The sequence below is a fragment of the Epinephelus moara genome, chromosome 20, assembly GCF_006386435.1.
Source record: "Epinephelus moara isolate mb chromosome 20, YSFRI_EMoa_1.0, whole genome shotgun sequence".
NCBI lineage: Eukaryota > Metazoa > Chordata > Actinopteri > Perciformes > Serranidae > Epinephelus > Epinephelus moara.
In genome coordinates, this window is record NC_065525.1 from 22,375,587 (window position 1) to 22,403,107 (window position 27,521).

A 27,521-nucleotide genomic window follows, 5' to 3' on the forward strand; every position below is an offset into this window, starting at 1 on the left:
GGTGTGGAAATCATAAGTTACCTATCTCTGAGTGCAGGTATGATCGTGAAAATGTCCCCCGGAAATGTACTCTTTGTTGACTGGCAATCGAGGAGACGAATATCATTATGTACTTGTGTGTTCTTTTTTTGATAAAGAGAGAAGAGAGTTGGTCGGACAGTTCTATAGAGCAAATCCAAATAAGTTTCAAAAGTTAATGTCATCTCGAAAAGTAAAGGTCTTGTCAAATTTGTTGAAACTTTTAAAGAAAATCTTGAATAGTTTCTCTTGATTTGCTTTGACTTGTATGTATGTACACAAATTCTGTTTTATTTATTTTGCTGTGCATTGGCTGCCGCCTGTCCTGATTTGTTAATGTTATTTTTTGTTGTCTGCCCCTTATACCCCGGGGAGGGGTCAAAAGGAATAAATAAATGAAATGAAATGAAATGAAAATAACCTAGTTCCCACATGAAAATACTCACAACAAGGTCTGTGGATTATCTTGAGTAACTAGGTCATGATTTCTGTAAAGAGACATTGCTGCTGAGTTTTTCAGGTTTATTGTTATTATTATTATTATTTGGTGCTTTGAGCACCACGAGCCAAGTGCCATCTAGTTCCATTATATTGAAGAGAAGGCAGACATCTTTACAGCCGATATCTCCAACACTCTGCAACTCACACCAAAACAATCTAGACCAGTGATACCCAATTTAGGGCCTGTGGACAAATCTGGCCCATGATAGGTTTCCATGTAATTCACAATGAAAACAGGTTGATTACCACTAACATTTTTTGTACTTTAATGTAGAGAAGCTGCAAGAGTACATAAAAGCATCAAATTGAGATTGTTACTAGAAAAAAAGAAGAAAAGTGCTGGTGTGGATTCCCTGTGTGGGGCTGCTGTGACTAAATTTGCCTCTTGGCCATGATAAGTAGGGATGGCAATATCAAAAGATTGGTGTAATATTATTAATAAAATAATATTTATTTGTTAACTGGCCCCTGGCCTCCTGTCATTTTGCAAAAGTGGCCCCTGAGCAAAGCAAGCTGAGTATCCCTGATCTGGACGAATAGCATTACAGGTAAGAGAAAAATGTACTTTTGCTTTGGGGGTGAGCTATCTCTTTAAGAACTAGCTTAAACTAGTTCCATTACATGTATTTTAACCTGCTTGATCCCACTGTATTTGAGCGTTTTTCTTTTCTTGTTTCAGAATGTCTCACTTAAACTGTTGTCTAACAAAAGCGAAAGTACTACACGTTTATTCTTAATCTACATTGAGACTCACTCTGTGACTAATATGAACAATGTGGTCTTAGTCTCAGCTTCCTTCATATAGATCACACTGAAAGATAAATACATGTCATAGACAAGACTTTGCCAGATTTGCAACCACTGCAACTTTTCTTACCACAGCACCGCCCCATTCAGATAACACATAAAGGAGAACCCAACTATGTGCATTCATAACTTCCTCTCATTTGTCTGACACTGTTGTAACTAATACTGGTTCACCACAAGGGTGCGTATTGTCACCTCTTCCTTATATCTTATACACTGACAGCTGCAGATCATCTTGTGACAGCAGCTTCCTTGTTAAGTTTTCGGATGATACTGTGTTGTTGTCTCTCCTTCAGGGTGACCAACACAACCATGGTGTGGCTCTCCCTGCATTTGTAGATTGGTGTAAGGACAACTTTTTAGAGTTAAATGCATCCAAAACTAAAGAAATGATGATTGATTTTAGACGTGACAAGAAGGCCTTCTCTGAGAGTGTCATAGATGGAGAGAAGATTGGAATTGTCAGCTCCTACAAACATCTAGGCACTGTGTTTGACAACCAGCTTAAATGGGATGTTAACACTGAAGCACTGGTCAAACGTGGACAGCAGAGGACTCATCTCCTTCGAATGTTAAATTCTTTTCCTGTCAGTCCAGTGATTCTTTGTCGTTTTTATCAGTCCTTCATTGAAAGCCTTTTGACTTATTCTTTTATCTGTTGGTTCAACAACCTGTCACTCAGGGACAAGAATAGCCTGAACAGAGTTGTGAAAATTTGTTCCAAGATTATTGGACTTAAGCAGAGAGACCTAGGTTCTCTATGGGGGCAACAGGTTCTAAGGAAGTCAGACAGCATTCTAAGTACTTCTGGGCATGTTTAGCAAGAGAATTTTCACTATTGCCTTCAGGGTGTTGTTACGCCCAACCTGCTTGTAAGGGTAATCGCTTGTATGTATCATAAGGAAGTTAAAGATGTGTCACAGTATTTTTATAGCTACTACAAAAATAGTAACAAAATGGCACAATGGAACAATATTCTGGTTTGTATTTCACCACAGAAAAATTAGTAATAGTTAGAGTTTTAACACTGTTATATATATTTTTTTAATGGATGTGATATAAGCAACACATTCCTGCTGTGTCCTGAAATACCATAACAATCAAACTTGTGGTTAAAAGCAGCTTTCATTCAGAAATGTGACCCACACTGTTTTGAATACCATGCATTCATACAGATGTTGCCCCACCCATGCTGTTTTCAGTTTACGCTCCTCCCCCCAACTACAGCTTCGGGCTGCCAGAGAGCGGGACAGGAAACTGAAACTTGTGCCCTCTTGTTCAGCTGCAGTTTGTTTAGCCTCTTGGTATGAACTAACTCTTGAATCTTTAGGCCACACGTGGACAGCATCTGAGGGGATATATGGTGAGTAGAGTCCAGCTTCCTCATAAGGTAACAAGAACACAAGGGAAATGTCAGTAGGAAATGTTTGGCAGTGTCTTTACGAGCTCTTGGTCTGGTCTCAGTGTGTAAAAACAAGGGCATAGTCTGAGCAGTAACTTCAACATAGTGTATAAATCCACAGAGGCTAACTAATCAGCCACTGAACCACTTCATTTGTGTTTAGCAGGTTTTTTTCTGTAACAAATATGTTTTACTAGCTCTGAGGCTGCATTTGTTCTACCAGATTTCAGCAGGAGATGGCGGTGTCGAGCCACAAGCCTGTTGGTAATGACAACTTGGAGAAATGGGAATCAGTTGCCTCTGGGGGATTTGGTCATGTGTACAAGGCCAGGCACAAGGACTGGGGCTTTGATGTGGCCATTAAGATACTACGTCATGGCATCTGGTAAATGTATAAATGTGTGCAACTCCTCTGTAACTTTGAGCACTTAGTTTAAATGATTAATTCATGCACATGTTAAATAGTCACATAAGAAGCTCTGTGCCTTTTTGCTTTCTCTCCACTCCTTCCAACAACCCCCTACCTCATTCCAGCCCCTTCATGACACTGAACGAGGAGGCTGATCACATGGATAAAGCTTCCTGTGAGTTTGTGCTCAGACGGTATGGAATTTATCAGGGATGTCCGCCTGGTGCAGGACCATCCATGCAAAACGGAATAGTGATGGAGTTCATGAAGGGAGGGTCTGTTGAGTCTCTGCTGAAGGTCCTCTCTGGCCCTCCACCATGGCCCCTGGTCTTCCGCTTGGCCCATCAAGTGGCTTTGGGCATGAACTTCCTCCATTTCCATGGCCTTATGCACCACGACCTAAAGCCAAGTAATGTACTGCTAACTATCGACCTTAACGCCAAGGTAGAGTGGCATCAACCTGAACTCTTATGTTTGCATTACATATAAAGCTGATACAATCGTGTGTTTGAAATGTTTCCATTCTTTTTCTGTAGCTAGCAGACTTTGGTCTGTGCAGAGTTTCCACCAGTGCTTTGAACAACAATGAAGGATCAAGAGAAAAAAGCCTCAGAGAAATTGGAGGCACATACAAGTACATGCCTCCTGAAGCTTTTAAAGAACCATATGAACCTCACCGATCTTATGACGTCTACAGGTTAGACATATTTTTAACAAAGAGCACTACTCCATATGGTCAAAACAGAATTAACGTGTTACTGAAAATTCTTTCTCTCTTCTTTACAGCTATGGTATCCTGCTCTGGTCCATTGTCACTGGTAAAGAGCCCTATGGAAGTAGGTTTAGTTCATTTCATTATCTCATAATTTTCCACCACGTTGTTCTTTTTGGGCATTTAGTTTATAATCTTTTATTCAGTGAAATCCGATCCTATCATCTATTGCCACCTCTGTAGGTTTAGGGGGTTGGGGTTTATAATATTACAACTAAACTAAGCACTGTATACACAGTAAATGTCAGTTCACACATACTCAGTTGTGTTTATATGTTTTTATGCATTGTGTTCCATGTACTGTAGCAGCTGGTTATGATCATGTGAAGGAGGCGATCTGTGACGGGCAAAGACCTTCCCTTGTGGAAACTGACCAGAATAAAGCAGTAGGGTTGAAGGAACTGGTTGTCCTCATCAAGAAGTGCTGGGATAGCGATCCCTCCAACAGGCCTCTTTTTAAAAGTAAATATTTGTTACTGCTGTCACCATATGAGGACAATTTCTACTCTGAGCTAAATCAAATGAGCATAGAAAGCTTGACATATACATAATTTAAAAATAAACTTTGTGTCTGTTTCAGAGTGCCGTGAAGACACTGAGAATTTGTTTTCAAAGCACGAGGAGGGAATTCATGAGGCAGTCCAACAAGTCTCGGCAAGACTGGTACAACGCGTTAATTTAATACCTGAAATATAGTATAGATTAACTATGATTGATTGATTGATATATTTGCTGATATATAATGTTTTCTCCCTCTTGTACTGTAGAAGTCACCAACCAGTAATCAACAGTCAAACACACGTGTGGCAATTGATGTTCCTCCTCAGACACAAGGTATTTCAATACTGTTTGTGGGCTTGCTTTATACTTACTTTCCACAATAAAACATGATGTTTATGTTTATTTATTTATTTTTTTTCAGGACAGACAAGGTCAAATGATACTGTGGATTTTGTCAGATTTACCAGAACTGAAAGGCCTTCAGCACAGGTATGCCAAATGCACTTTGACCTCACAGGAAGTACCAAATGGAGTGATTTTATTACATCAGGTAATTTTGAGATAAAGAGAACAAAAACATTTAGCCCACCATCATACCTAATGTACAACAGAGATATGCCATGGGAATGTGTTTGATTTAACTATATTTTGGTATTATTAAAGGTTCTGTGTGTAACTTTCAGAGAATCCTCATTTTGAGTGATACCTGTATCAGTGAGTGCGTTTACATGGACAGTTTAATTCCCTTTTCATTCGGAATGAAAGTTCATTCCTATTAAAAGTGATCTTGTAAACACCTAATTAGGAATGAAAATGGCCAATGCGATTGAAAAGTCAATCCGATGTAAGGGGCTGAAATATTCCGTTTCTAATTCCGAATGAAAGAATTTCTCGCACTTGTATACACTCATTCCTCAGTTCATTCCGGTCTTTCTGCACATGCTCGTTTCCTTGCCCTTCTGGCGGGATGACGTATAGCGTGCATAGCAACGGGCTGAGATAGAGCAGTCGGACTCGTTGCACTCACCAGTTTCCATTCGCCACAGCACGGTCTTCTATCTCCCTTCTTCGACCTTCTACCTCCCTTCTCCTCCTCAACAGATGAAGCACTAGCAGAACAAGGTTGTTGTCGTACTGCTGCTTCAAGAATATAAGCAAAACAAGCCCGAAAAAGGCACTAAGAACAGCCATCTTGTTATCCGGAGCGAGGACTACTATGTTTTTCTTCCGGTAAACGTAAACACGTAACATCCGCCCCACCCCCTATCCAATCTGAAACATTCCCTGCCCCAAACCTTGCGCGGACCCAAATAAAGGTGATTAAACTGATCTCCCGTGTAAATCCTCATTCGGAATGAATATTTCTCATGTAAACTACCTGGAAAGGCTTTAATTCCGAATTATTTCATTCAGATTTATTTCATTTCGAATGAGAAGCCATCATGTAACTGCACCCAGTGGCCATTAGGTGAACTGCAGTCAGAATCCTCCGTAGCTGCGAGCACACACCTGCATCGGCTGCAACAGTGACTAACAAGAGACTGACTGGCATCTCTGATAGAACCCTGGAAATCAAATTACAGCAATCTGTAGGCCTTTGTTCCTACATTTCATTTGGACCATTGACTTCATGATATTAATTTTCTTGCCATTTGCAAATTACCTCATCAGCTGATGCTACGAAGCAACCAAAGGCAGATCCATGCAGCGTAGCTTTACAGCTAGCTGGCTAAATATAGCCTAGGTCATTGGCTGCTCAGCTAGCTGTAACTTAGCTACGCTAAATGGATCAGGTGTTAGTTGCTTCGAAATCTGGATGAATTAGCTGACGTTATCCACTCAGTACAGTATTTTGCTATGTTTGCCAGCTAGCAATTCATCCACTTTAGAAAGCAAGCCAATATTAGCTAACTTTAGCCAGCTAAAACACAATATCACAATATATTTAACATGTCAGTGTTTCCTCTGGGATTTTTTAAGCTCCAAGGGACACTGAAATTATAATATGGGGCACTGAATTTGATGAATAAACTATTTATAAGACCACAAATGAGACAAGCATTAGTTAGCGCACTGCACTGTACTACTGCTTTACACCTGCAGCTCAGACATTAGGCTACTTTCCCCAGCGGAGCCTTCAGTCAGTGGCTGTTACAGCTTGAATTCAGCCAGTTCAAACCTCAGCGGTAACTGAAGTTCCGTCTTGGGGCTGCCACTGCATAATGGAAACACAGCATTGTGGGTGCCGGTTGTTTGTTGACATTAGCGGGCATTTCTGTAACGTTAGCTACTGTTGCACACTGTAGCGCTGTAGCACAGCCAAAGAGAGATGCAGCACGCTGTCGAAGTTTGCCTTGAGGACTTTCTGCCAGTAAGGGATTTCGTGATTAAGGTTTAACATACTCTTCGGATATTACCAGAAAATTTGGCCTGAGTCCTTTACATAGAAATCAGTCCACAGGGTGTTTTAGGCAACCAAGAAAGTTGGGGACAGTCTTTATGTTATAAAGTTACGTTAATCCATTAACCCATTGGCAATAAAAAATCATATAGCGACCAGTAGCTAGAGCAGGCGCCCCATGTACTAAGGCTGTATCCTTGCTTCAGCAGCGCTGGTCCGATTCCAGTCTGCAGCCCTTTACAGCATGTCATCCCCTCCCTCTCCCCCTTTCGCAATAAAGAAATCAAATCAAATAGAGCCAAAAAGCCAAAAAGATAATGTTAAAAAAAAAGTTACATACAGTACCTTTAATTAAAATGAATATTTTTTACAGGAATGGACATCACATTCTCGTGGTTTATTATCATATTATAGCTAACACATGCCACTCTGTCATAAAGGAAACAAACAAAAACAATACAGCTGTTTTAGATTGGGATTGTGAAACTAGTGTATCATACATTTATCAGTGCACTGGTAAAATAAAATACACAATATATACAGCTTTGTGTTTCTTCCAACAGGATTCTTCAGTTTCTACTGAAAGCATGAGCATTCAGGATAAAGGTGAGTATTTTTGTCATTGCATTGATACTCCATATTGAACTTTATAATTTTATTCACATTGAGTCACATCATTAATTGAAATATGTTATTATGCTGTCATTCTTTTTTATTTGAAAACAGCAAAGTTTGTTGATGCGAACAAGGCGAAGATAATTAGAAGCGTTGCCGAGGTCATGTCAATAACAGAGGATCTTGGAGACATGGTCCATGGTGAAGCCTACTCATGGATCCGAGCTCAGCTGACAAGCCATGAAAAGATGAGAGTGCTTTATGATAGATCATTGCGTTCAGGAGGGGAAGTGGTCAAAGCAGCCTTCTACGACGCCCTCAAAAGCCATCACCCAGACCTAGTGAAGAGGCTCGGTAGGATTTCCAACTGTCAAAATGATCAAACATGAAAGTTTAATCGCATGTTATTCAAGTCTTTAATTTCACTTTTTTTGTCCTCAGGTGGCTCATCCTAAAGGAATTGTGGCATTCCTGCATTTTCTGCACAGAGATGTCAAAAGAGTTTCCATGCCTCTCGTCATACACTTCAATACATTAATATATTTTTATTCATTTGTAGCCTACATATATAATGTAGAAGCCTAAATGCAATGCATGCGATAATTTAGTTCATAATTGAAAGGAATATTTACAGTATTTACAGGTTGACCTAGTTGCAGTATATTTACAGTCATGCAATAAGGGAGAGACACATATTTTTTATTGCACTGGTCAATTTTGGTGATTTCTGGTGATTTTCAGACTAATAAAAACGTCCAAAATAGCCTACACATTTAGGTGTTTATTTAGTTCAGATTAGTTCATTAGTTAAAATCTTTACCCTGCTATCTTATTTTTTGCCTAAAATTGTATGGAATTTTACGATACATTTCTTTAAAGGCCATTTTCTCAAAATGCTCTAAGCCAAAAATCTCAGCTTCAGTAACCAAACTTTTCAGTGTTGGTATATTCTGAAGGTTTTTACAGAGGGGTTTATTCACATATTATTCATAGACTGATTTATGCAACATGTTCTTCCTTAGATCATGGCAAAAATTGATTTTTTTCAATGGTTATGGACAGTATTTTCTAATTTATGGAGTGATAACATGGAGTGATGACATCCAAAATGCCCTCTGTAAAATCCTTCGACTCTAGTAAAGGGAACCAAGATTTTTTAACCTGGCTTTATCTGATGTTCAAATGTTTGCAAATCAGTGTATATTTAATTAGATAATTAGATAGTTTAGACTGGATTAATGCTTCATTTGCTAATTTTAACATTAAATTTGAGAAGAATTGTAATATAAATTATAAATCGTTCATTATGTCTTCAGTTTCTGATAATGACTTTAGCTGTTCTTTTATCTCAGACATGTATTAGGATGTTTCATACCTTGACATGTTTTGGCATGTGTCACTTGGTGGTGGTTGTGACGCGTCTTTATCAGCTGATCTGTCAAAGACGCGTCAACTGGGAAAGTTTCATGGTTATACCTTTAAGTTAACATTTTTACCCTGTTCACCTTCACTGTTTGCCTCCTGGATGATTTAAAATGCATATAATCGCATTTATATAACATCTGTTATATTTTAGTAGTTGACTGTGTTTGTTGCTTCCTAGTTACAGTCTACCTTTAAGTGCCTTTTGATATTCTCGCGAGATGGGGACTTTTATGATCAGACAAGTGCCCCCCATCTCTCTTTAACAATTCTCGCTTGAACTTTGTTTAAAAATTTGATGATTGTGAAAAAGGACAGTTGTTCTGAACCATTTTTATTTTTTTGCGTGTCAAAGTTAAGAGTTTTCCAAGCGGTGCTGTGGATTTGGATGAGAGGAATTGTCAAAGCGTCAAGCTGAGGCGCTAATCATTTGAAACCAACATGTAATTTGGTGACATTTTACTACACTGTACAAAAAGTCGTGAATATAATAAACTTTTCAGGAATATTTTCTCAATAAACGGATTTTTTCATAAAGAAAAAAATTCTGTGTCCACACCTTCTCCCTTTTTTTTTAGTTCAGAAAGTGTGTTGTGAAGGGGTTATGGCTTAATTATCAGCGACTAACCTATTTGCCATTGTTAATATTATGAAGGGGGGGTGTGTGTGTTGCTTGTTTCCTACAGTGGACGGGAGAGAGAGAGACTGGGTAAGAGGCTTTTCTGGTTCAATCCCTCAGTAACTGTCACAAGCAGTCAGTCAGTCAGTCACCTGCAGATGATGGTGTCGAGGGCATCCCAGGCAACAAAGTTACTCTCCTGTTAATTGTACAGGTTGGTTGTTCACTACACTCTCACTGAATACTGGTCCAACTGGTGACAAAAAAGCACATGAAATCTTAAGGCAAAAGGACAGACTTGTGTTAAGACCTTACAGTCAACCTTTCCTTGCATTCATTAATATTGTTTTCTGACTGGTGGCGGTAAAATCGAATCCATCAGTATTCTTAACACATGGGTTTCTGCGAGTGTATATTTATAAGTTTATTTTGTTGCACTACTATGACAGAAAATAATAGGATATAGATAGTTTAAGAATGAAGAAGCAATCACATGTTGTTGCCCATAGAAGTTCTGCCTTTCTTCATGCACACAGACACCTGTATGTTTGTCTTTCTCTCTGTCTGTCTCTCCTCTCTCCGTCTCAAAGGAGCAAAGCTTGCAGCGTAATAGCATTCTGGGATTTGACCTTTGTCTCATTCACAGCTCTCCTTGAGCTCTGCAAAAAAACACACACACACACACACACACACGCACCTCTACACCATGGTAATCCTCTGAGGGGAAAGTGTGTTCAAGTGTCATCTTGACCCATCCTTCTCTTCCTTAGTCCTACTGCCTCACTCCACCCTACACACCCATCTCACCCCACCCCATTCTGTATTAATGCTCCCAATCCTCTTTGTGGGAGAGTGACGTCTGCTACTGTCAGAAACAGAGTTAAGCTCAGCAGGCACCGGGAGAACGGAGTGGAGAGAAGCTCCACAGATAACCAAGCAGCACTGCAGTCAAGGCCTCCAGGGGGACGAATCTCTGCCACCTAAGCAGGACCTGGCCTCTCGTCCCCAGCGACTGCTCATGCCTCCAGCTGGGGGACATTCATGGATTTCTAAACCGGTGTGCAAGTTCAACAGGTTAGCTAACATCTCGGTGTCCTTTCCAATGTCCAAGGGCCCTACTGGCCTCACACTCCAGGAATGAGAGCTGACAAACTGGAATACAAACTCTTCTGCGGCCAAACCACATTATTTTAAGAGACTTCTGCTGCTGCCTCTGCTGTTTTCAGATTTTTGAAAACTTGTGTGTGAAATCTTGCGTTTTGGTTTAACTGTGGCTCTGGCCACAAAACAGATGGCAAGACAGCTTCCTCCTATGTCAAGTGTGTCTGAAAGGTATTTGTGTGAACATGCACTCAAAGCATTGGGTGTTTATGAGTGCTTATAACTGAACAGTGATTTGATAGTGTTGTTGTGTGGAGGAGCTGCTGGGGTCACTTTTTGTGTGAAGGTGTGACTTTGTTTGTGTGTATGAAACAAGTCAGACGTGCTTTAAGTGTGTGTGTGTGTGTGTGAGGTGGTTGGGCCCAGTGGAGGACGTAGCCCTGGATTTCTTGGAGATGGAGGGTCATGGGTATGACCGGTTTGGAGATGGGGAGAGGGACACTTACCAAATTGACTACCGGAGGATTGTAGGAGACATGGAACCAGCGAGGCCGCGCATCTCAAACAGAGATGGGGAGCAACCTCACCCCTACGGGGTCTATGCCCACCCAATGCCACACGGACATGGGCATGAGACTGCAGCCCAGCGATACAGTGCTACACGTATCCAAGCTGGATATGAACCTGAGAGGTCAGTCCTGTACTTTTGCTCGGTCTATCACCACACTGCACACACTCGAAGGTCATGCCCTTCGCTGATTATGTGAAGCCTTATAGCTCATGATATTAACATCGGAAGCGACTGAGATGTTTTCGCTCTCCTGCAGTGCTGGTTGTGCGCCTTTACAAGCCACTTTATCAGCTACCTGGGCAGCCAACCAAATCCTCTTACCTACTGTACTGCCGTCAGAGGTGTATAGAAAGAGTTTCCGTAGACAAGGACAGATCCCTTTTGTTAGCATTTCCTGTCTGCGCTCCAACACTTGTAATAGGATCTGGCGGCAGCATGGGTGTAGGAAGGTCGAGAAAGAGGCGAGCAAAACAACACGCATGTTTTGCACAAGGGATAAATACCTCCAGACCAAACAAACTTTATTTTATAAATTTATGCACGCTGCTTGCAATCAGTGGATGGACTGTGTTGAAATGATCAATAAAATGTTTATTAAAACTGTAACAATAAACAATGACAACTCATATCTGGAATTCACTCTATCACGCCATGAAGCACATGATATAAATAAGTAATGTACTTGTTGTCATGTCTTTATAAACTTGCTAATATTCAGACCTGGTACTTCATATTTTCAGTTACATCCTGTGTGTTTTTATATTTCAGCATGGCTGACTACTTGATCAGTGGAGGCACGGGTTATGTTCCTGAAGATGGATTGACAGCACAACAGCTCTTTGCTATCGGCGATGGACTCACATACAAGTGAGAAAAGTCACCTCACTGGCTCATTTCATGGTATCACACACTAAACACACTGCCAGATGTATGTGCGCACATGGTACGCATACAGAAACACACATTAGAGTTATGCAATGTCTTCCATTAAATGTTTAGTAATATCAGGGATGACACATTTGCTTGGGTTTTATATGGAGGATTATAATGAGTAATACTACTTTCAAGGATGACTCTGAGTGGTGTCACAGACATTCAGAGCAGCGTGTGTGTGTGTTTGTGCACATATCAGTGTGTTAATGGGTGTCAGTGTAGTTTCCTTAATGGAGGCTGTATACAGGATTTATCAGTGTGCAGAGGATAAATGCAGAATATTTCAGTGGCTTGAAAGGCTGACAGATTATGTCTGCTCACTGTCAGCTAAGTTTAAAATACGGCTGCTTTGTAGGATGTGTACTGCACAGCTCATGTACACAACTAATGATACACAGTCCTTGTTTATGGTGTTGATTGTTACCAGTTACATTGTTTTTATCATTTTATTTATGCCCTACTTTTGCAGTTCCAGAGTGAGATGTTCACATTTGTTTTGTCTCTCCTCTCAGTGACTTCTTGATCCTCCCTGGTTTCATAGATTTTACTTCTGATGAAGTGGTGAGTGTCCCAACTCTGTCCGGCATATTCCAAGTATACTGTTCTCTGGTGCACAGTATACTGAGGAGTTTACATTTCCATGAAGAGTTCCCTTTTTTCACTGTACCTCTAGATTGTAGGTCCTTTAGGCCACAAACACGTTCTTGTGCTCGACCTCAGTGAAAAATAAAAAGCCCATGCTTGCTCTTAATTCATATCCCTGAAAGTAATTCACACGTACAGACAGGTTCGGCTGTAATCCTTGTAATTAATCCCTAACTCTTTGTTATGTTCCTTAGAACGCAGGGTTGTTTATTTGGCTTGCTTTGTTTTCGTCTTTGCAAGCTCTGCTGGGACGTTAAATTAATTTCATGCCTAGGTCACATGGGTTATTGCTGGATAGCAGGTGTTCAAAACAGACACGCACCTGCGTCATCTAACACTCTGCAGGTGAATTCAACAAGTCAGCCTCTAGTGTGCCCAGACTGGCTTTTAGGCTCACTACACGGCAAAAATAAAAACAACACCTTAACATTTGGATGACATATGTGCAGCTGCAACACCGTAGAAATGATGTTTTATATCATTCTGGATTTACTTTTCTATGTGTGATGTTTCTTTTCCCAAATGCACCCTATTTTCAGGATCTTACCTCTGCACTGACAAGGAAGATAACCCTGAAGACACCTCTTATTTCATCTCCCATGGACACAGTCACAGAGTCGTCCATGGCCATCGCCATGGCAGTGAGTACAAACACTGCACCACCTTACACACACCTTATCTCATTATTCACTTAGCTTAGCATCATCCTGTTTCACAGACTCTGCCAAGACATTGCATAATAACACTGACGGCCTTGGTTGCTTTTTCAGTATCATTTCATCAGTGAATTCTTTGCTCTCATGTCTCTGATTGGCTGGTTTCAGTTGATGGGTGGAATCGGAATAATTCACCATAACTGTACCGCTGAGTTCCAGGCCAACGAGGTGCGCAAAGTCAAGGTAAGACGGACCAAGTTAACAAAAAAGATGAACTTACAACTGACAGAGGAAGCCATCTGTGACACTGTAGCACCCACGACAGCCCTGTTTCACAATAAAATCCTCTTTTAAAAACAATATCAACTGAATGGCCTCTAATTACTTGACACTTGTGTTTCCTTCCTGCAGAAATTTGAACAGGGCTTTATTACAGACCCAGTGGTGATGAGTCCCGGACACACAGTGGGGGATGTGTTTGAGGCCAAGACACGCCACGGTTTCTCCGGGATCCCCGTTACAGAGACGGGCAAGATGGGCAGCAAGCTGGTCGGCATCGTCACCTCCAGAGACATAGACTTTCTGTCTGAGAAGGACCACGACAGACCCCTGGAGGAGGTGAGTGTATAACTGATGTGTTTGCAGCAATTATATAATGCCAAATAAGTGAGTGGTACATTGATGTACTCACTGTTTGAATCAATATAACCTCTTTTGATTCAGGCAATGACAAAAAGGGAAGATTTAGTTGTTGCACCTGCAGGAGTCACACTAAAAGAGGCTAACGACATACTGCAACGCAGCAAAAAAGGTAACTGTGAAGTAGGTCACGCTACAGTGAAGCAAAAGTAACCAGCACTTGGACTCAGATACACACTTGTGCTTTTTTTATTTCACTCATTTCACACTCTGACTCTCCTAGGTAAGCTCCCCATAGTGAATGACAGTGATGAGCTGGTCGCCATCATTGCTAGGACTGACTTGAAGAAGAACAGAGATTATCCTCTGGCTTCCAAGGACTCACGAAAACAGCTGCTGTGCGGAGCTGCTATTGGTACGAGGGAGGACGACAAGTACAGGCTTGACCTCCTCATGCAGGCTGGGGTGGATGTGGTAGTCCTGGTAGGTTTTGTCAGACAAATCATCAGCGAGGATAAATTTAGTGGCTCTATGGATTCCTGATAATTCTAATAGATGCAAAGAGTTAAATTAAAGGTACAGTGTGTAGGATTTAGGGGGATGTATTGGGAGAAGTGGAATATAATATAACGAGTTTGTTACCTGAAAATAAGAATCATTGTGTTTTCATTACCTTAGCAGCCCCTCTGTGATGAGAGTGTCTGAAATAATAACAATATACAGATTTTTTTTAACGGGAAACTGCTTTATTTAGTGTTTTGACTGGTTTTAATCACTTAGTCCGTTGGTTTGGAGAGGAGAAGACCTCTGCCGACAATTCAGCTCCTCTTAAAAAAAACCCTGAACAATGAACACTGAAGAAATTCTAACTGGGAGAATTTTCAGCTGGTTGCAATATGCAACCCTCACCACTAGGTGTCACTAAATCCCCCTAAATCTAACACACTGTTGTTTTAAATATTATCTTGTAGTGCATTTTGTATGCTTCCTCCCTCATTTAAACTATTTCCCTCTTTTTGGATACCAGGATTCCTCTCAGGGAAACTCAGTGTATCAAATCAACATGATAAACTACATCAAACAGAAATATCCTGAGCTTCAGGTTGTTGGTGGAAACGGTAAACACTCCTCCTGTCTCAGAGCTTTGTTCTGCATCGGTGCTGTGAACACTCATTATCCATGTCTCCCACACTGAGCTCTTTTTTGTGCGTCTGTTTCCCTCTAGTGGTGACAGCTGCTCAGGCCAAAAACCTCATAGATGCTGGTGTGGATGCCCTGAGAGTCGGCATGGGGTGTGGCTCTATCTGTATCACCCAGGAAGGTACGATAAAGTGTGCAGTGCTGTGAACAGCTGGCTGCTGGTTTAAGATAAAACCCTGTGTGTCAAAAAAAAAGGTCAGTAAAATTGTGAAAAACTTAAAGCAGGTTTATGGTATATGTCCTTTTTCCATCAGTGATGGCATGTGGACGACCCCAAGGTACATCGGTGTACAAGGTGGCAGAGTATGCACGACGTTTTGGAGTGCCGGTAATCGCTGATGGAGGCATTCAGACTGTTGGACATGTGGTGAAGGCTCTGGCTCTGGGAGCATCTACAGGTGGATAAATGTTCTCCTGTTTCCTCTGGTCTTCAGTTATTGTGGTTTACATTTGGATCATTCAGTGGACACTCATAATGACATATTGGACAGGAATCAGAAGGGCGTGTGGCTGTTGATTGGCTGTTGTGATGCTCTCATTCTGTTTCTTTTTTAAAGTGGAAATAGGCAAGTTTTTTGCCTTTGCTTGTCCTTATGAAGTAAATGTTGATTACATGATGTAGCGGCTATAGAATGATGACACTATCAGCGTGTGGAGGGTTAGGGTTAGGTCAGGCAGTGCTCTGAGAAGAGTGCTCCAGTGGGCACAGGCTCTAGGGGAGTGGTAGTATGTGATCTACTTAAAAATGTCTTTTTATGAGTCCCAGTAGGGGTTGGAAGAGCCCAAAGAACATAACAATAATTTAAAATTTTGGATAAAATCTGAGGGTACTGGGCCACTGCATGTGTGGTGCAACGGGAACTTTGTTATTTATTAACGATTCTCCCATCCCCCGGGGTCTCTGGAGAAATAACCTGGTGACTGCCAATGAGATTCATGAGATAAACAAACAGCTTAATAGGTCAATGAGTGAATAAATACATAAATAGATAAATAAATCGATCATTAAGAAGGTTTAATTATAACTCGTCTGAACTACGGTTGAGGATCTCATAAGTGTTGAATTGAATTGAAGAAACTGATATAAAGATGCAGGAGAACATTTTCAGGGTTAGAGTTAGGGTTAGGGTTAGGGGGTTACCCTACAAGCCTTGCTTTCAATGTGCAATTCTGTCTGCCACCGGGTATTATCTCCCTGGAAAATGAAGGCACAAAAGAAGTGCGTCAACCATTGTGCAACCAAAACATGAAGAGGAAGAGGTTTTGAACGGCCACTTTGCTTCAGGAGCCAGTCAGTCCCCATAGACACCCATGTTTAAATGCCTAACTTTACAGCGGAAATAAACATGCTTACAACCTGGTAGAAAAAAAATGTTTCTGTAGGTATTTCCATTCATTCATGTATATATATATATCTATATTCAAAAAGTGGAGTCCACAAACCAATGGGTGACATCTTGGTAGCTGCGTCCATTATTTTTACAGTCTGTGGTATCAGTGTGATAAAGAAAAAAATTAGGGGATCTTGGGTAAAATGGTGGACAGTGGAACAACCAAAGTAAAAGTGGAAAACAAAATGCAGTGTGTCCTGAATTGGTGGGAGTAGCTGGGCTCTGAGGAAAATGGAAAGTGATCTGGTTGTCTTTACGACAGCGGTGCAAACAATAATACCATTTGGAAATGCTAGAGGGGGAAAAGTTTTCCGTTTCCGCTTTAAAGGTTCAGTGCGTAGGATTCAGTGGCATCTAACAGTGAGGTTGCAAAACTGAAACTTCTCCTTTGTGTAGTGTATAGTGTGTCCGTTTTGGGCTACTGTAGAACAACATGGCAAACTCTATGGGAGAGGATCTGCTCCATATGTATATTGAAGTGGCTCTAAGGTAACAAAAACATGATGATTCTTATTTTCAGGTAATTATAAACAAATAAAAACATAGTAATGAATATTATAAACCACTATGCCTCTAAATCCTAAACACTGGACCTTTAAGATTACATATACAGTACTTTTTCAAAATAAAAGCAGTGTAGTCTCTTTGCCCTTGGCTGTTGTCCTTTGCAGTCATTGTAACTTCATCCCATTTTTTTGTCCTCTCATATCTTTGCCCTCAGTGATGATGGGGTCGTTGCTCGCGGCAACCACTGAGGCGCCGGGAGAATATTTCTTTTCAGATGGTGTGCGTCTGAAAAAGTACAGAGGAATGGGCTCCTTGGATGCCATGGAGAAAAATAACAGTCAGAAACGCTACTTCAGGTGGGAGAGTAGGGCTACAGAGGTCCTTTGAAAAATATACAGTCACTGGATGCCATGGTGACACATTCATCTCGTTACTGTGTGTGAATTGTGTTTGTGTATCCAGCGAGGGAGATAAGGTGAAGGTGGCTCAAGGTGTCTCAGGATCAGTACAAGATAAAGGCTCCATCCATAAGTTTGTTCCTTACCTCATTGCTGGTATCCAACACGGCTGTCAGGACATAGGGGCAAAGAGTTTGTCTATTTTACGGTAAGTGTTGAATTGTGTGTGTGCAAGTGTGTGGGTTTTTATTGTGTAAGGGCTTTTGGCTAGTTTGAGCTGTGTGTGTCTTTGCATCAGGTCGATGATGTACTCTGGAGAGCTGAAGTTTGAGAAGAGGACCATGTCTGCTCAGATGGAGGGAGGCGTCCACGGCCTCCACTCGTAAGTCTGGCCTCTGACCCCTGACCCCCAGCTTTTGACCTTTACTGCTCCTCTGCAGCCCGTTCTTACTCCATCCCCTCTTCTCATTTCTTGTTTTGTATATCCTCAATTCCTTTCCTCACCTCCTCTCCTCGTGTCTTAGTCCCTCCCACCTGTGATGCAAGCAGAGAGGCAACAGGCGTTTAACAAACTGAGACAACCATACTTTGGAGCTGTGATTTTAAAGCAATATCAACAGGGGAGACTGGGGTTGGTTGGCACTCTTTTCACTATCTGCCATATTTCTCTGGCATAATTTATGATAGATTATTCTAACCATCAGCAATAAAGGGTTAAGGTCTCAGCTATAAATAAAATTTGACATTTTTTTTCCTCCAACAACAAACACGTTAAAGCTCACGTTAAAGGCGACGTTAAAGGGCGCCTTTTCTCTGGATGCATTTTAGGAATTTAAACATTCTTCGAGATGGCAAACTGAGATTGATCTGCGGGTCACAAGCAGGAGGATGGAGGAGAGGGGAAACAAGGAGGCAGAAAATAGAGAAATGAGAGGAGCCCCCCTGTGTCTCTTTTCTGTAGACCCCTTTCTACTGTCTAAACATTGTGGTGGCACTAACATTGTGTCTCTGAGCTAAACCCTGTTACTGTCAAATGGATTTTACATGTGCTTAGCAGCATCAACATTTGTCTTCTCTCTTCCTCTTTTTCTTACCCATGCTATCACATTAGATATTCTTTTGTGCCATGTAAGTACGTCCATCTTGTTGTCACACCTCCATCTTCTTCTTTCATCCACTCATCTCCACCCAAGACTGCTTTTATAGCAACGATATGTTATTGCAACACAGGAAACGCTTACACTCTTCTTTTCCTTTTTCACGCTCAGTTACGAGAAACGACTTTACTGAGGCAGGAGGAGGAGGAAGAGGAAGCACTCGAGCAGGACCTATTGTCCCGACACCAGCAGCTATGAGCAGATGCACCGGGCGCATGTGATCAAACTACAAAGTTGCTGTACAACATACACACTCTAAAATCTGACACTGCTTTTCTGTGTCCTCCCCTCTTTGTCGTCTCTGTCCTGTTTCTGATCCCTTCAAATCTAGACGAAACAAATCTAGACGAAACAATACACTTTCACCTGATTCTAAAGTACAGACTTCATACAATAAACATTGCAGAGGTGCAGCCCTATATTTCCATTTAATGTATGACTCAAGGTATTTCTCTTTTTTTTGTAGGAAATCAAGCAGTCTGATATTTTATTTACAGAATAAAAGACACTTAACAGAAACACTGCATGTCTCTGGCATTATGTTTTACATGATCAACATTTTATTTCATTAAAAGAGTAAAGTAACACAAAAGTTAAACAGCCTCATTATCAGATCTCTGCTGAAAACTTGTGTAAAGCTGAGAAAAAATAAAGGAAATATTATTGTCTTCCTTTATTATCCACCCTAAGGTTTTAGAATGTTGCATGAATAAATTTAATTCCAAAAGGGCATTTTTTAAAACTCTGTTTTAACATTTTTTGTCATATCTCCAGAGAGCAAAAGGTGTTGTTTTTCTCATTGCCACTAGAGGGCAATATATTCAAATTGTAACCACCTCAATTTTCTCCGTGGTGTTTTCACTGTGTGCCCAGATCTTTGTCTTGGCAAAACCGGGTGCCACAGTTTGCCTCGTAGATAGAAAGGAAACATAAAAAAGGAAAAAAAAAAGAGAGAGTAAAAGAGAAAATCTCTCAAACTCATCCTGTTTATATTAATTTTCTTTAATTCCAAATTTTTTATACCACACTGAAATAACATCGTAATTTTCAAAAATCCTGTAAGGAAAGCACTACATTTCATGCCAAATGTCTGTTCCCATGATGAAATATAAATTTGACAACTTTGCACACAACTTAATGGACTTATTTTATTATACGATGAGATCCTCTGACAGCGTCCCATTTTTCTCCACTATTGAAAACAACAGTACATCAGTGCTGTAAAATGAAATGTTCCTTGAGCCCAAATTGTTTGTCCACTCACTATTAAAGAGGGCTCCTTTCCCTTTCATAGACTTCTCTCTACAAGACAGCTTTAAATATAAAAAAAATTCCACATATCAGTTTTACAAATATTAAACTTCCTGCTTAAGTTAACTCTTTGAAAGCACTATGTACCACAAGATATTTGATCCTTGACATTCATGAATGTGTAACTGGAATGACCAATATCAACATATCAACAGTAGAATATCAACAGTGTATCAACAGTAGGCCTACAGTATTTATAGAAAATAAGTTGGGTCTAAATTAAAATAATTTCTTTTCAGAAATTATTTCATTTTGTTTAACCTTTAGAGTTAACACATTCTTAGTCCCAACTTGTCAAATACCAATGCTTGGTCAGTGTATAACGTCTTTTGAAAATAAACTTTTTTCACAGAAAATATACAGTTTCTGCTCATTAAATGCATACAGTCTCTGGAAATTAGGGCTGCAGTTTTTACATGTACTTTCTTAGGTTTAGGCAACAAAAGCAAGTGGTTAGGTTTTGAAAAAAACATCATGCTTTGGCTCAAAACAAGTGTGCTTGTCACTAACATAATGTACCATTATGTGTCCTACATCAGTAGCATACGCTATACTTACTAGAACTCCACGTTCTTATTAAAGTAACTCAATTGACTTTTGGATTCACATGGGACATGAATTTCGATCTCAGGGGTGAAAGTCCAGACTTTGTTTGAACCATCCACCTCCACTTTCACCCACCCAATGCAGACCCTCTCATTCTTTGTACTACGGCAGTTGCTCAGAGTGTCAAAAAAAAAGTCTGTGAAGATCTCGCTAAAGGGTGTCCCTGTGGGTCAGTATCTGACACCAAGGGCCACTAACCAAGCATTGGTATTTGACGAGTTGGAGGTGAGACCATGTTGTCAGAGTCTGCTATTTCTGTACAATGTCATGTGCATTTTAACCACAACTAGAATTGTATTGCTTTCTACAGTTCAATGGTGTCACTGCAAACACTCAGAGTGTCAATTTGTCTGCACACATTAACAAACTCTGCCTGTACAGCCAGATCCCATTCCAGCTGTTTGCTTTCACTCAGGTGTTTAGTCCCTGCCAGCCGGCTGGATCCGCGACTGTCCTGGGAGGCTAAGCTCAGGGTTCGGTAACGCCTGTGGTAAGACAGGTGAGGGATTGCTCGTGGGAGGCTGCTCTGGGCAAAGTTTTGACCTCTGTTGGCCCAGGAATGTGAACGCAGCTTTCCTGTCTCCTTGGGATTGCTGCACAGACCCTGGGTTGAGCCAGAGACACTTTCTTTCCAATCCCATTGCTCTGGTGACACTGGTGACTTGCTGTGAGACGTCAAAGCACCATGTGGCTGGGAAGGTCTTGAAGTGGACAGGGCATTCTCTTGATCCATGTCACCACAGGAAGAGGTTCGGTATAGGGCATTTTCCACAGAGCTAGGCCCTTGCTTTGACCCACCCTGGTTAGGAGAGCTCAAAGAGTGGCTGGAGGAAGCATGGAAGAGTCTTGGCAAACCAAAGATACTATGAGAGAATAGGGATTCATTGAAAAGAGCCTGGTCAATGCTGCGGGACAAATCTATGGGAGATGGGGGCCGCAGATCCACAGTAGAGTCAGTCTCCAGTCCTAGGCTATCGAATGATGAGAGCTGAGACTCAGTTGCATTTTTTGGTTTGTGCGGTGGGCTTGGGGGTGTAGGGAGAGGTAGTACAGTGCTCCGAGTTTGGCTGGCCTTGGGGACACAGTCTTGCCCATTTCCAGGAGGATCCACCATTGAGAAAAGAGGAAGGGCCTCCGACTGTCCTTTAGTGATGACATCACAGACCACCAGCTTTTCCTGCTTACCCTGGGACCAAGAATCATGAGAGGAGAGGACAGAAGAATCTGCACCTCCCTGAGAGGGCAGGGTTAGCCCTCGTGAGGGGGAGCTGCATGAGAGGCGGGACCAAGATCCTGGCCGAGGATGAGTTATGGTCTTGATAGAGGAATTGTTCTGACAGAATAGTGGGTGTGTACCAATGAGAGACAGACCCAGACACACACCAATCTCACAGATCCTGCAGCCTACCTGATAGCCCCACCAGGGCCAGGGCTGGAACCCATAGCCATCAACCCCACCCAAACCAAGGGCATGCAAGATCCCATAAAACTGGAAGCCTCCACATCCTAGCAAACACAACGAAGCCCCTACTCCCGCTCCTGCTGCCCTGCCCCAATCCTCCACTTTAGCAAAGGGGCAACTTGCAGGTCGCGTCACTTCAGGAGATCCTCCGCTCTCTCCATTGTCATTCAGCCTGTAGATGTGTTTCGTGTTGAATTGCATTAAGCAGTAGAAGATGAGGTAGGAGCATGAGAGAAAGACAGTGAGACACACAAACACACCCTGAGGGAATAGCAGGATCATGGAGGGGAGGCTGTGGAAGAGCTGGAGCATGCCAACACACCCTAGAGAGACCCCAGAGTACAACAGGGACATACACAGTAACAGGCAAGGTTTGGGCAAGGCTGAAAATGAGGTGGAATTAGCAAGTCGGAGTGAAAGATGCATGCGTGAACGCAAAGAAAGAAGGAGGAAGGCAAGGGAGAAGGCTGAGATTAAACAAGGGAAAGGCAGCTCAGAGAGCAGCAGAGAGCCCAGAGGGGGGAGACGATCTTGGTGATTGTAAGCGTCATAGAGCAAACAGAAAGCTTGGATCCCTGCAAATGCCAGGAGGAACAAGTGCAGTAGGGTGAAATAGGGGCTTCCCGGGGGACAGCGCAGGGGCAGGCCTAGCAAGCAGACCACAGAGATTAGGCCAAATACAGTAAAGACAGACCCCAGGCCATAGATGTGTGCTTCCCACGCAAATCCCCATGTGGCAAGGGCAGAGTTCCAGTCTGTGTAAAGAGGGACAAAAAGGGAAGCGCTGAGGGCCAGAGTGGGGCGCAGGGACTCGTTGGGGGTAAAATCATCGGGGTAAGTGGGCGTCCAGGACTGGTTTGATGCTTTGCAGGGTGTGGCAGATGTGTCTGTGGTGCCATTAAGCAAGAGTGTGTCACTGGTCTGGGAGAGTTGCCTGTCATCGTCCTTGGTGTCATCTGTAGAGCAAACACATTAACATAAAATATTACCAACTTATTTGTTGTGTCACCACAGAACCAAAGGGTAGTAATTTTAAAGGTTCGGTGTGTAGGATTTAGGGGGGTACATTGGCAGAAACGTAATATAATAAGTATGCTTTCTTTAGTGTATAATCACCTGAAAATAAAAATCATATTTTCATTACCTTAATGAGCTGTTTATATCTACGTATGGAGGTCCTTGGCTACAAAGATCGCCATGTTGCACCGCCATGTATGTACAGTAGCTGAGAATCGACAAACCAAACACTTACTCTATAGGGCCATTTGTGTTTTCATGCTTTTACATCAGGCACCACATCAGCCACCACAGCCCCTCCATGATGAGAGTGTCGTAAAAACACAGATCTTTGCTTTTTTTTTTTGAAGATATTTTTCAGGCAGTTTAGCCTTTAATTGATAGGACTTAAGCGTGAAGGGGAGAGAGAGAGGGAAGGACATGCAGCAAAGGGCCACAAGCTGTAGTCGAACCCGGGCCGCTGCGGCAACAGCCTTGTACATGGGGCGCCTGCTCTACCACTAAGCCACCAACGCCCCGGATCTTTGCTTTTACCTGTTCAAATCACCTGGTCCGTTTGTTTCAGAGAGGACAGACCTCTGCGACTAATTCGGCTCATGGTAAAAACCTCTGGATCAGAAAAAAGGGAAGCACACATTTGTAGGTGCTGGGTGACGTCAGCTACTTCTAAAAATCTCCTGAACCATAAACACTGACAGAATTCTAACCAAGAGAAGTTTAAGCTACTTGCAATCTGCAGTCCTCACCGCTAGATAGCACTAATTCCCCCCAAAATCTTACACACTGGACCTTTTAACGTGACATAACAAAGTTTTTGGCTTTCAAATGGAGAGAGCATGCTAACACAATAAGATGGTGAAAATGCCAAACGTTAGCTGCAGAACATCAGCATGTTAGCCTTGTCATCATGAGCATATTAGCATGCTGATGTTAGCATATAGCTCGGAACACTGCTGTGCCCAATACACAGCCTCACTTTGCTGTTAGTTGCGTACTTGTGTTACTGTTTTTTTTTAGTCTTGAGTTATTAATGGCTAATTTTAATATTGATGATTAATTTACAGATGAAACTATCATGATAAACTAACCAGTGAATACAGTAAATTATATCCACAGTCATTGTCCAAAAAGAGAGTAGAGGAGATTCTGCCGTGTGTGAAGTTAATCCATAATAAAACAGAGCAGGCTTGTAACTGGGAATCTCTAACTGGGTCACAGAGAGAGTGGGAGCATGAGGATGTAGTGTGTGCGTGCGTGTGTGTGTGTGTAAGAGTGAGAGATGTGTGTTGATTAGCCAGTATTGACCTCATTGCTGCTCTCATTCTGTGTGGCTATTATTATGCACGGTCAAGAGGTGTTATGCTGTCCTTTATGTTGCATCCTTTCCACTAGAACATGCAGATGTATTTAACTTTCATATCTGATTGTGATTGTGTAACCACTAAATAATGTAAGCATCTCATTCTCTTGCTGAAATAACGTTCAGAGTAAGCTGTATGGAGCCACCAGAATCAGGGAACCTAGTGGTTGTAACAGGGACGTGTCTTATTTCTGGTCCTCAATTAGCAGTGAAGTGATTGTGTCAATGCAGAAGCCGTAAACAAACGGTGACGTAGCTTTTAAAGAAGGGATTTTCACTGCAAAATGTGATTCATTTACTCAACAAACTGGCTGGTATTAAATACATAGGCAGCTTGAGTACACAGGTAATTTCTCACACAGTTCCGTCAAAGCCCTCCTTCCCCTGTGCTTGTGGACACAACACATCATTTACTTTGACAAGTAAGTGCCATCATGTGTATGTGTGCACACCAAATACTGTATGTGTAGGTGTGCACCACATTAACCTCTGGGTGTGGGGAAAGGACGCTGACTGCAGTGGGAATGAGATGTTTCTGCATCAACAAGACAGTGGAGGACTGAATGGGAGAAACTGTGATAAAAGGATTGAGAGGGAAAGACAGAGGAGAAGAAGAGTTAGAGAGGAGAGTGAAAGCTTGGGGGGAGTGAAGTGATGCAAACCGTTCTGTGAATGCAAAACAATTGTGTGTGCCAACAGAATACATATCGCAAACACTGCAGTTGCACACAGACTTGGAGTGATGTAGAATTTATTTTAGTTTTTTACTGAAGGCAACACTATAAATGCTGCCATTCTCGATAGGCAGTGTGATTAGTGTCAGGTTTAGTAAATGAGGAATGCTCCAAATACATTAAATGCCATTCAAGGTAGGACTCTTACCTTTATCTGCATCCATGCTGACAGCTCCTATGTGCAAAATATGACCCGTAATATCAATCAATCCATCTCTGGTCTCCTTCACTGGGACAGTCGCCTCCGGCGTGATAACTGGAGGGCCTGTGCTCCATATCCAACTTGCGACTGATGGAGTGGGGTGCTCCGAGCTGGGCCAAGGTCCAGCAGACAGCGGTGAAGTGGAGTCCTGGTCTGGTGGAAGCGAGCCAGATGGAAGAAATGGTAACTGGCTGTCGGTCGTCTCATTCTGAGAGGCTGGGAAATTTGGCTGATTCTCACCAGTCTGTGTGGAATACAATACAGATCCAACACTTTTATCAGCTGACTGATACTTGAATGTTTGTCCCTGGGTAGGTTGAGGTGGTACTCCCCCTGGTGATGGCTGTGTACTCTCCTTGGAGGTGGCATCTTCTGTATCTGAGGGCCTGGATATGATAAGTCCCTTCTCATAAGGATACAAAAGTGATGTCTCTGTGCTCTCCTCTGAATCAGTGTATTCACCGATCACACCTTGTCTGTCTGATTCCTCTGATGACGATAGGGACCAACTCATAGGTAGACCCAGGAAGTCAATATTCTCTGACCCAAACATGGGATTCTCAGGTGTTGGACCAGATCCACGAGGTCTCTGTGGGGGCTGTGTGAGACGCTGCACGGCTGTGTCAGTGTCTGGCTCTTGGGTTTTCTTGACATTGTCTCCGGTGAAGGCTATGACATGGAGTGAGAAAGGCAAGGAGAGCGGGAGAAGAAGATAGAGATTCCAAAGAGCGAGCATGGCGAGAGTCTACAAACTCCACCGCAAAGTCACATGCTGTAGGTTTCGGGAGGTACTGTCCAATCACATGCTTGACTAATCTTTAACCTGAGGTCTCTGATGATCTCATTCTTAACACACCTGGGGAAAAAAAGAAAGGTAGATCACATTCAAGCTACAATCAGTGCAACCGTTCATCCAAAATTTTGTATTGCTAGGCTTGAATTTCTGCACCTGGGGTGAGTATTAAAATGCAAATACTGCACATGAAAAGCATTCCAAAACCCAACACCCCTTCTCTCCCACTAAGTCCTGTGACATACACACAGCACAAACAGCAGAGTGTAAAGATTCATTCATGATAACAGAACGTGAAGAGACATTAACTGCTTCCTTGTAGCCAGTCTCAGTCCGGCTTTCTTACCTCATCAATAGCCCACTCTGCTGCAGCCTCTTTAAACATATATGCTCCCCCGTGTCGCTGCATGCCTGCAGTCTCTCTCTGCGTAGCACTCTGTGTCCTTTCATACTCACTGTGCTGTGCCCCTCTTCTCTCCATCAGACAGTCGACACATGGGACAGACCCCACCTCCTCGAGACAACCCCCGCTGTCCCACACTGCCGCTGCGCTGGTCTGACTGTCAGTTTGACTGTTTGCACAATCCAGTCCTCCTGAATCTGAGGCAGAATCATCTCTTCCTGCTGTTCCTGTTCCCCACATACACTCACACACATCCCTCTGCTGTGTAGGATGTACTGTGTGCAATGTTTAGTATGAGAAGAGAAGAGGACAGAGAAGGAAAGAAAAAAAGGAAAGGAAAAGGGCATAAATATGTCATGGGGGCCAGAACTCACTCACCAACCATCAGGCAGTCAGTATCCTGCGCTGAATGAACCAGTGCCACAGATCGATACATGCCATTGAGTTTAATTTACGACTGATGCTGTGCCCTTTCTCTTAAAGTAGCCATCACATGAACAACTCAGTTTGTGTCACGAACAGTGGATGAAGCAGGAAATTGTCTTTGAAAAGCATACATGCATAATGCATAATAGCAGTGCATATGTACTGGACATACAGCACCTCTGGGAAGAGTGGATGCACATTTAACAAAATATTGCTGTAAGATTACCACTTGTGACCTTGTTGCTGTGCCATTACTATGGCAGCAAGAGCCTTTGACATGATTGATTTCTCTCTAATGGTGCCACATCACTTAGCTTTCTTTATTTTCTTTTTCACGTGTGCTGTTTTTACCCAATGGCCTCGTGGCCCAATTCAATTCCCAAGGATGGTTCTAAAATAGACACTGATCCACATACCTTAGGATGCATTTAGAGTCAGGGACTTTAAAGCATAGTCACATGTATATGCTGTCTCTGTCTGAGTAATGTAAGGATCTTAAAAGTTATGTATAAAACTCCCCACTGACCGTTGCTGAATTAGTG

General features: G+C 42.1%; 3 protein-coding genes across 5 annotated transcripts; 2 read left to right on the forward strand and 1 right to left on the reverse strand.

Moving 5' to 3' along the window:
- Positions 1 to 2,554: 2,554 nt before the first annotated feature.
- LOC126408421 (receptor-interacting serine/threonine-protein kinase 3-like) lies at positions 2,555 to 8,336 on the forward strand. 2 transcript variants are annotated; one of them, XM_050073957.1, is made up of 12 exons: positions 2,555 to 2,689; positions 2,952 to 3,113; positions 3,263 to 3,581; positions 3,674 to 3,834; positions 3,924 to 3,973; positions 4,216 to 4,371; positions 4,490 to 4,572; positions 4,677 to 4,743; positions 4,832 to 4,899; positions 7,375 to 7,417; positions 7,538 to 7,780; positions 7,868 to 8,336. In XM_050073957.1, exons 2-12 carry the CDS (start codon positions 2,965 to 2,967, stop codon positions 7,879 to 7,881), a joined length of 1,353 nt encoding a protein of 450 aa, XP_049929914.1. In that variant the 5' UTR covers positions 2,555 to 2,689; positions 2,952 to 2,964; the 3' UTR covers positions 7,882 to 8,336. The 2 variants fall into 2 exon arrangements, with proteins under 2 accessions (XP_049929914.1, XP_049929915.1); XM_050073958.1 differs by having other exon boundaries at positions 4,219 to 4,371.
- A 1,983-nt stretch (positions 8,337 to 10,319) lies between these two features.
- Positions 10,320 to 19,187, forward strand: impdh1a (IMP (inosine 5'-monophosphate) dehydrogenase 1a). 2 transcript variants are annotated; one of them, XM_050074069.1, is made up of 16 exons: positions 10,320 to 11,259; positions 11,908 to 12,006; positions 12,585 to 12,633; positions 13,257 to 13,358; positions 13,542 to 13,616; positions 13,785 to 13,991; positions 14,097 to 14,184; positions 14,296 to 14,495; positions 15,040 to 15,130; positions 15,238 to 15,333; positions 15,467 to 15,610; positions 17,325 to 17,466; positions 17,573 to 17,716; positions 17,807 to 17,890; positions 18,620 to 18,636; positions 18,777 to 19,187. In XM_050074069.1, the coding sequence occupies exons 1-16, from the start codon at positions 11,024 to 11,026 to the stop codon at positions 18,884 to 18,886; spliced, it is 1,884 nt and encodes a 627-aa protein (XP_049930026.1). In that variant the 5' UTR covers positions 10,320 to 11,023; the 3' UTR covers positions 18,887 to 19,187. The 2 variants fall into 2 exon arrangements, with proteins under 2 accessions (XP_049930026.1, XP_049930027.1); XM_050074070.1 differs by lacking the exon at positions 18,620 to 18,636 and having other exon boundaries at positions 18,777 to 19,186.
- Positions 19,188 to 19,370: 183 nt separating this feature from the next.
- On the reverse strand, positions 19,371 to 26,673 carry prrt4a (proline rich transmembrane protein 4a). Its single transcript, XM_050074068.1, has 3 exons — positions 26,497 to 26,673; positions 25,304 to 26,213; positions 19,371 to 23,000 (listed from the first exon to the last, which is right to left on the reverse strand). Exons 2-3 carry the CDS (start codon positions 26,091 to 26,093, stop codon positions 20,887 to 20,889), a joined length of 2,904 nt encoding a protein of 967 aa, XP_049930025.1. The 5' UTR covers positions 26,094 to 26,213; positions 26,497 to 26,673; the 3' UTR covers positions 19,371 to 20,886.
- Positions 26,674 to 27,521: the final 848 nt, after the last annotated feature.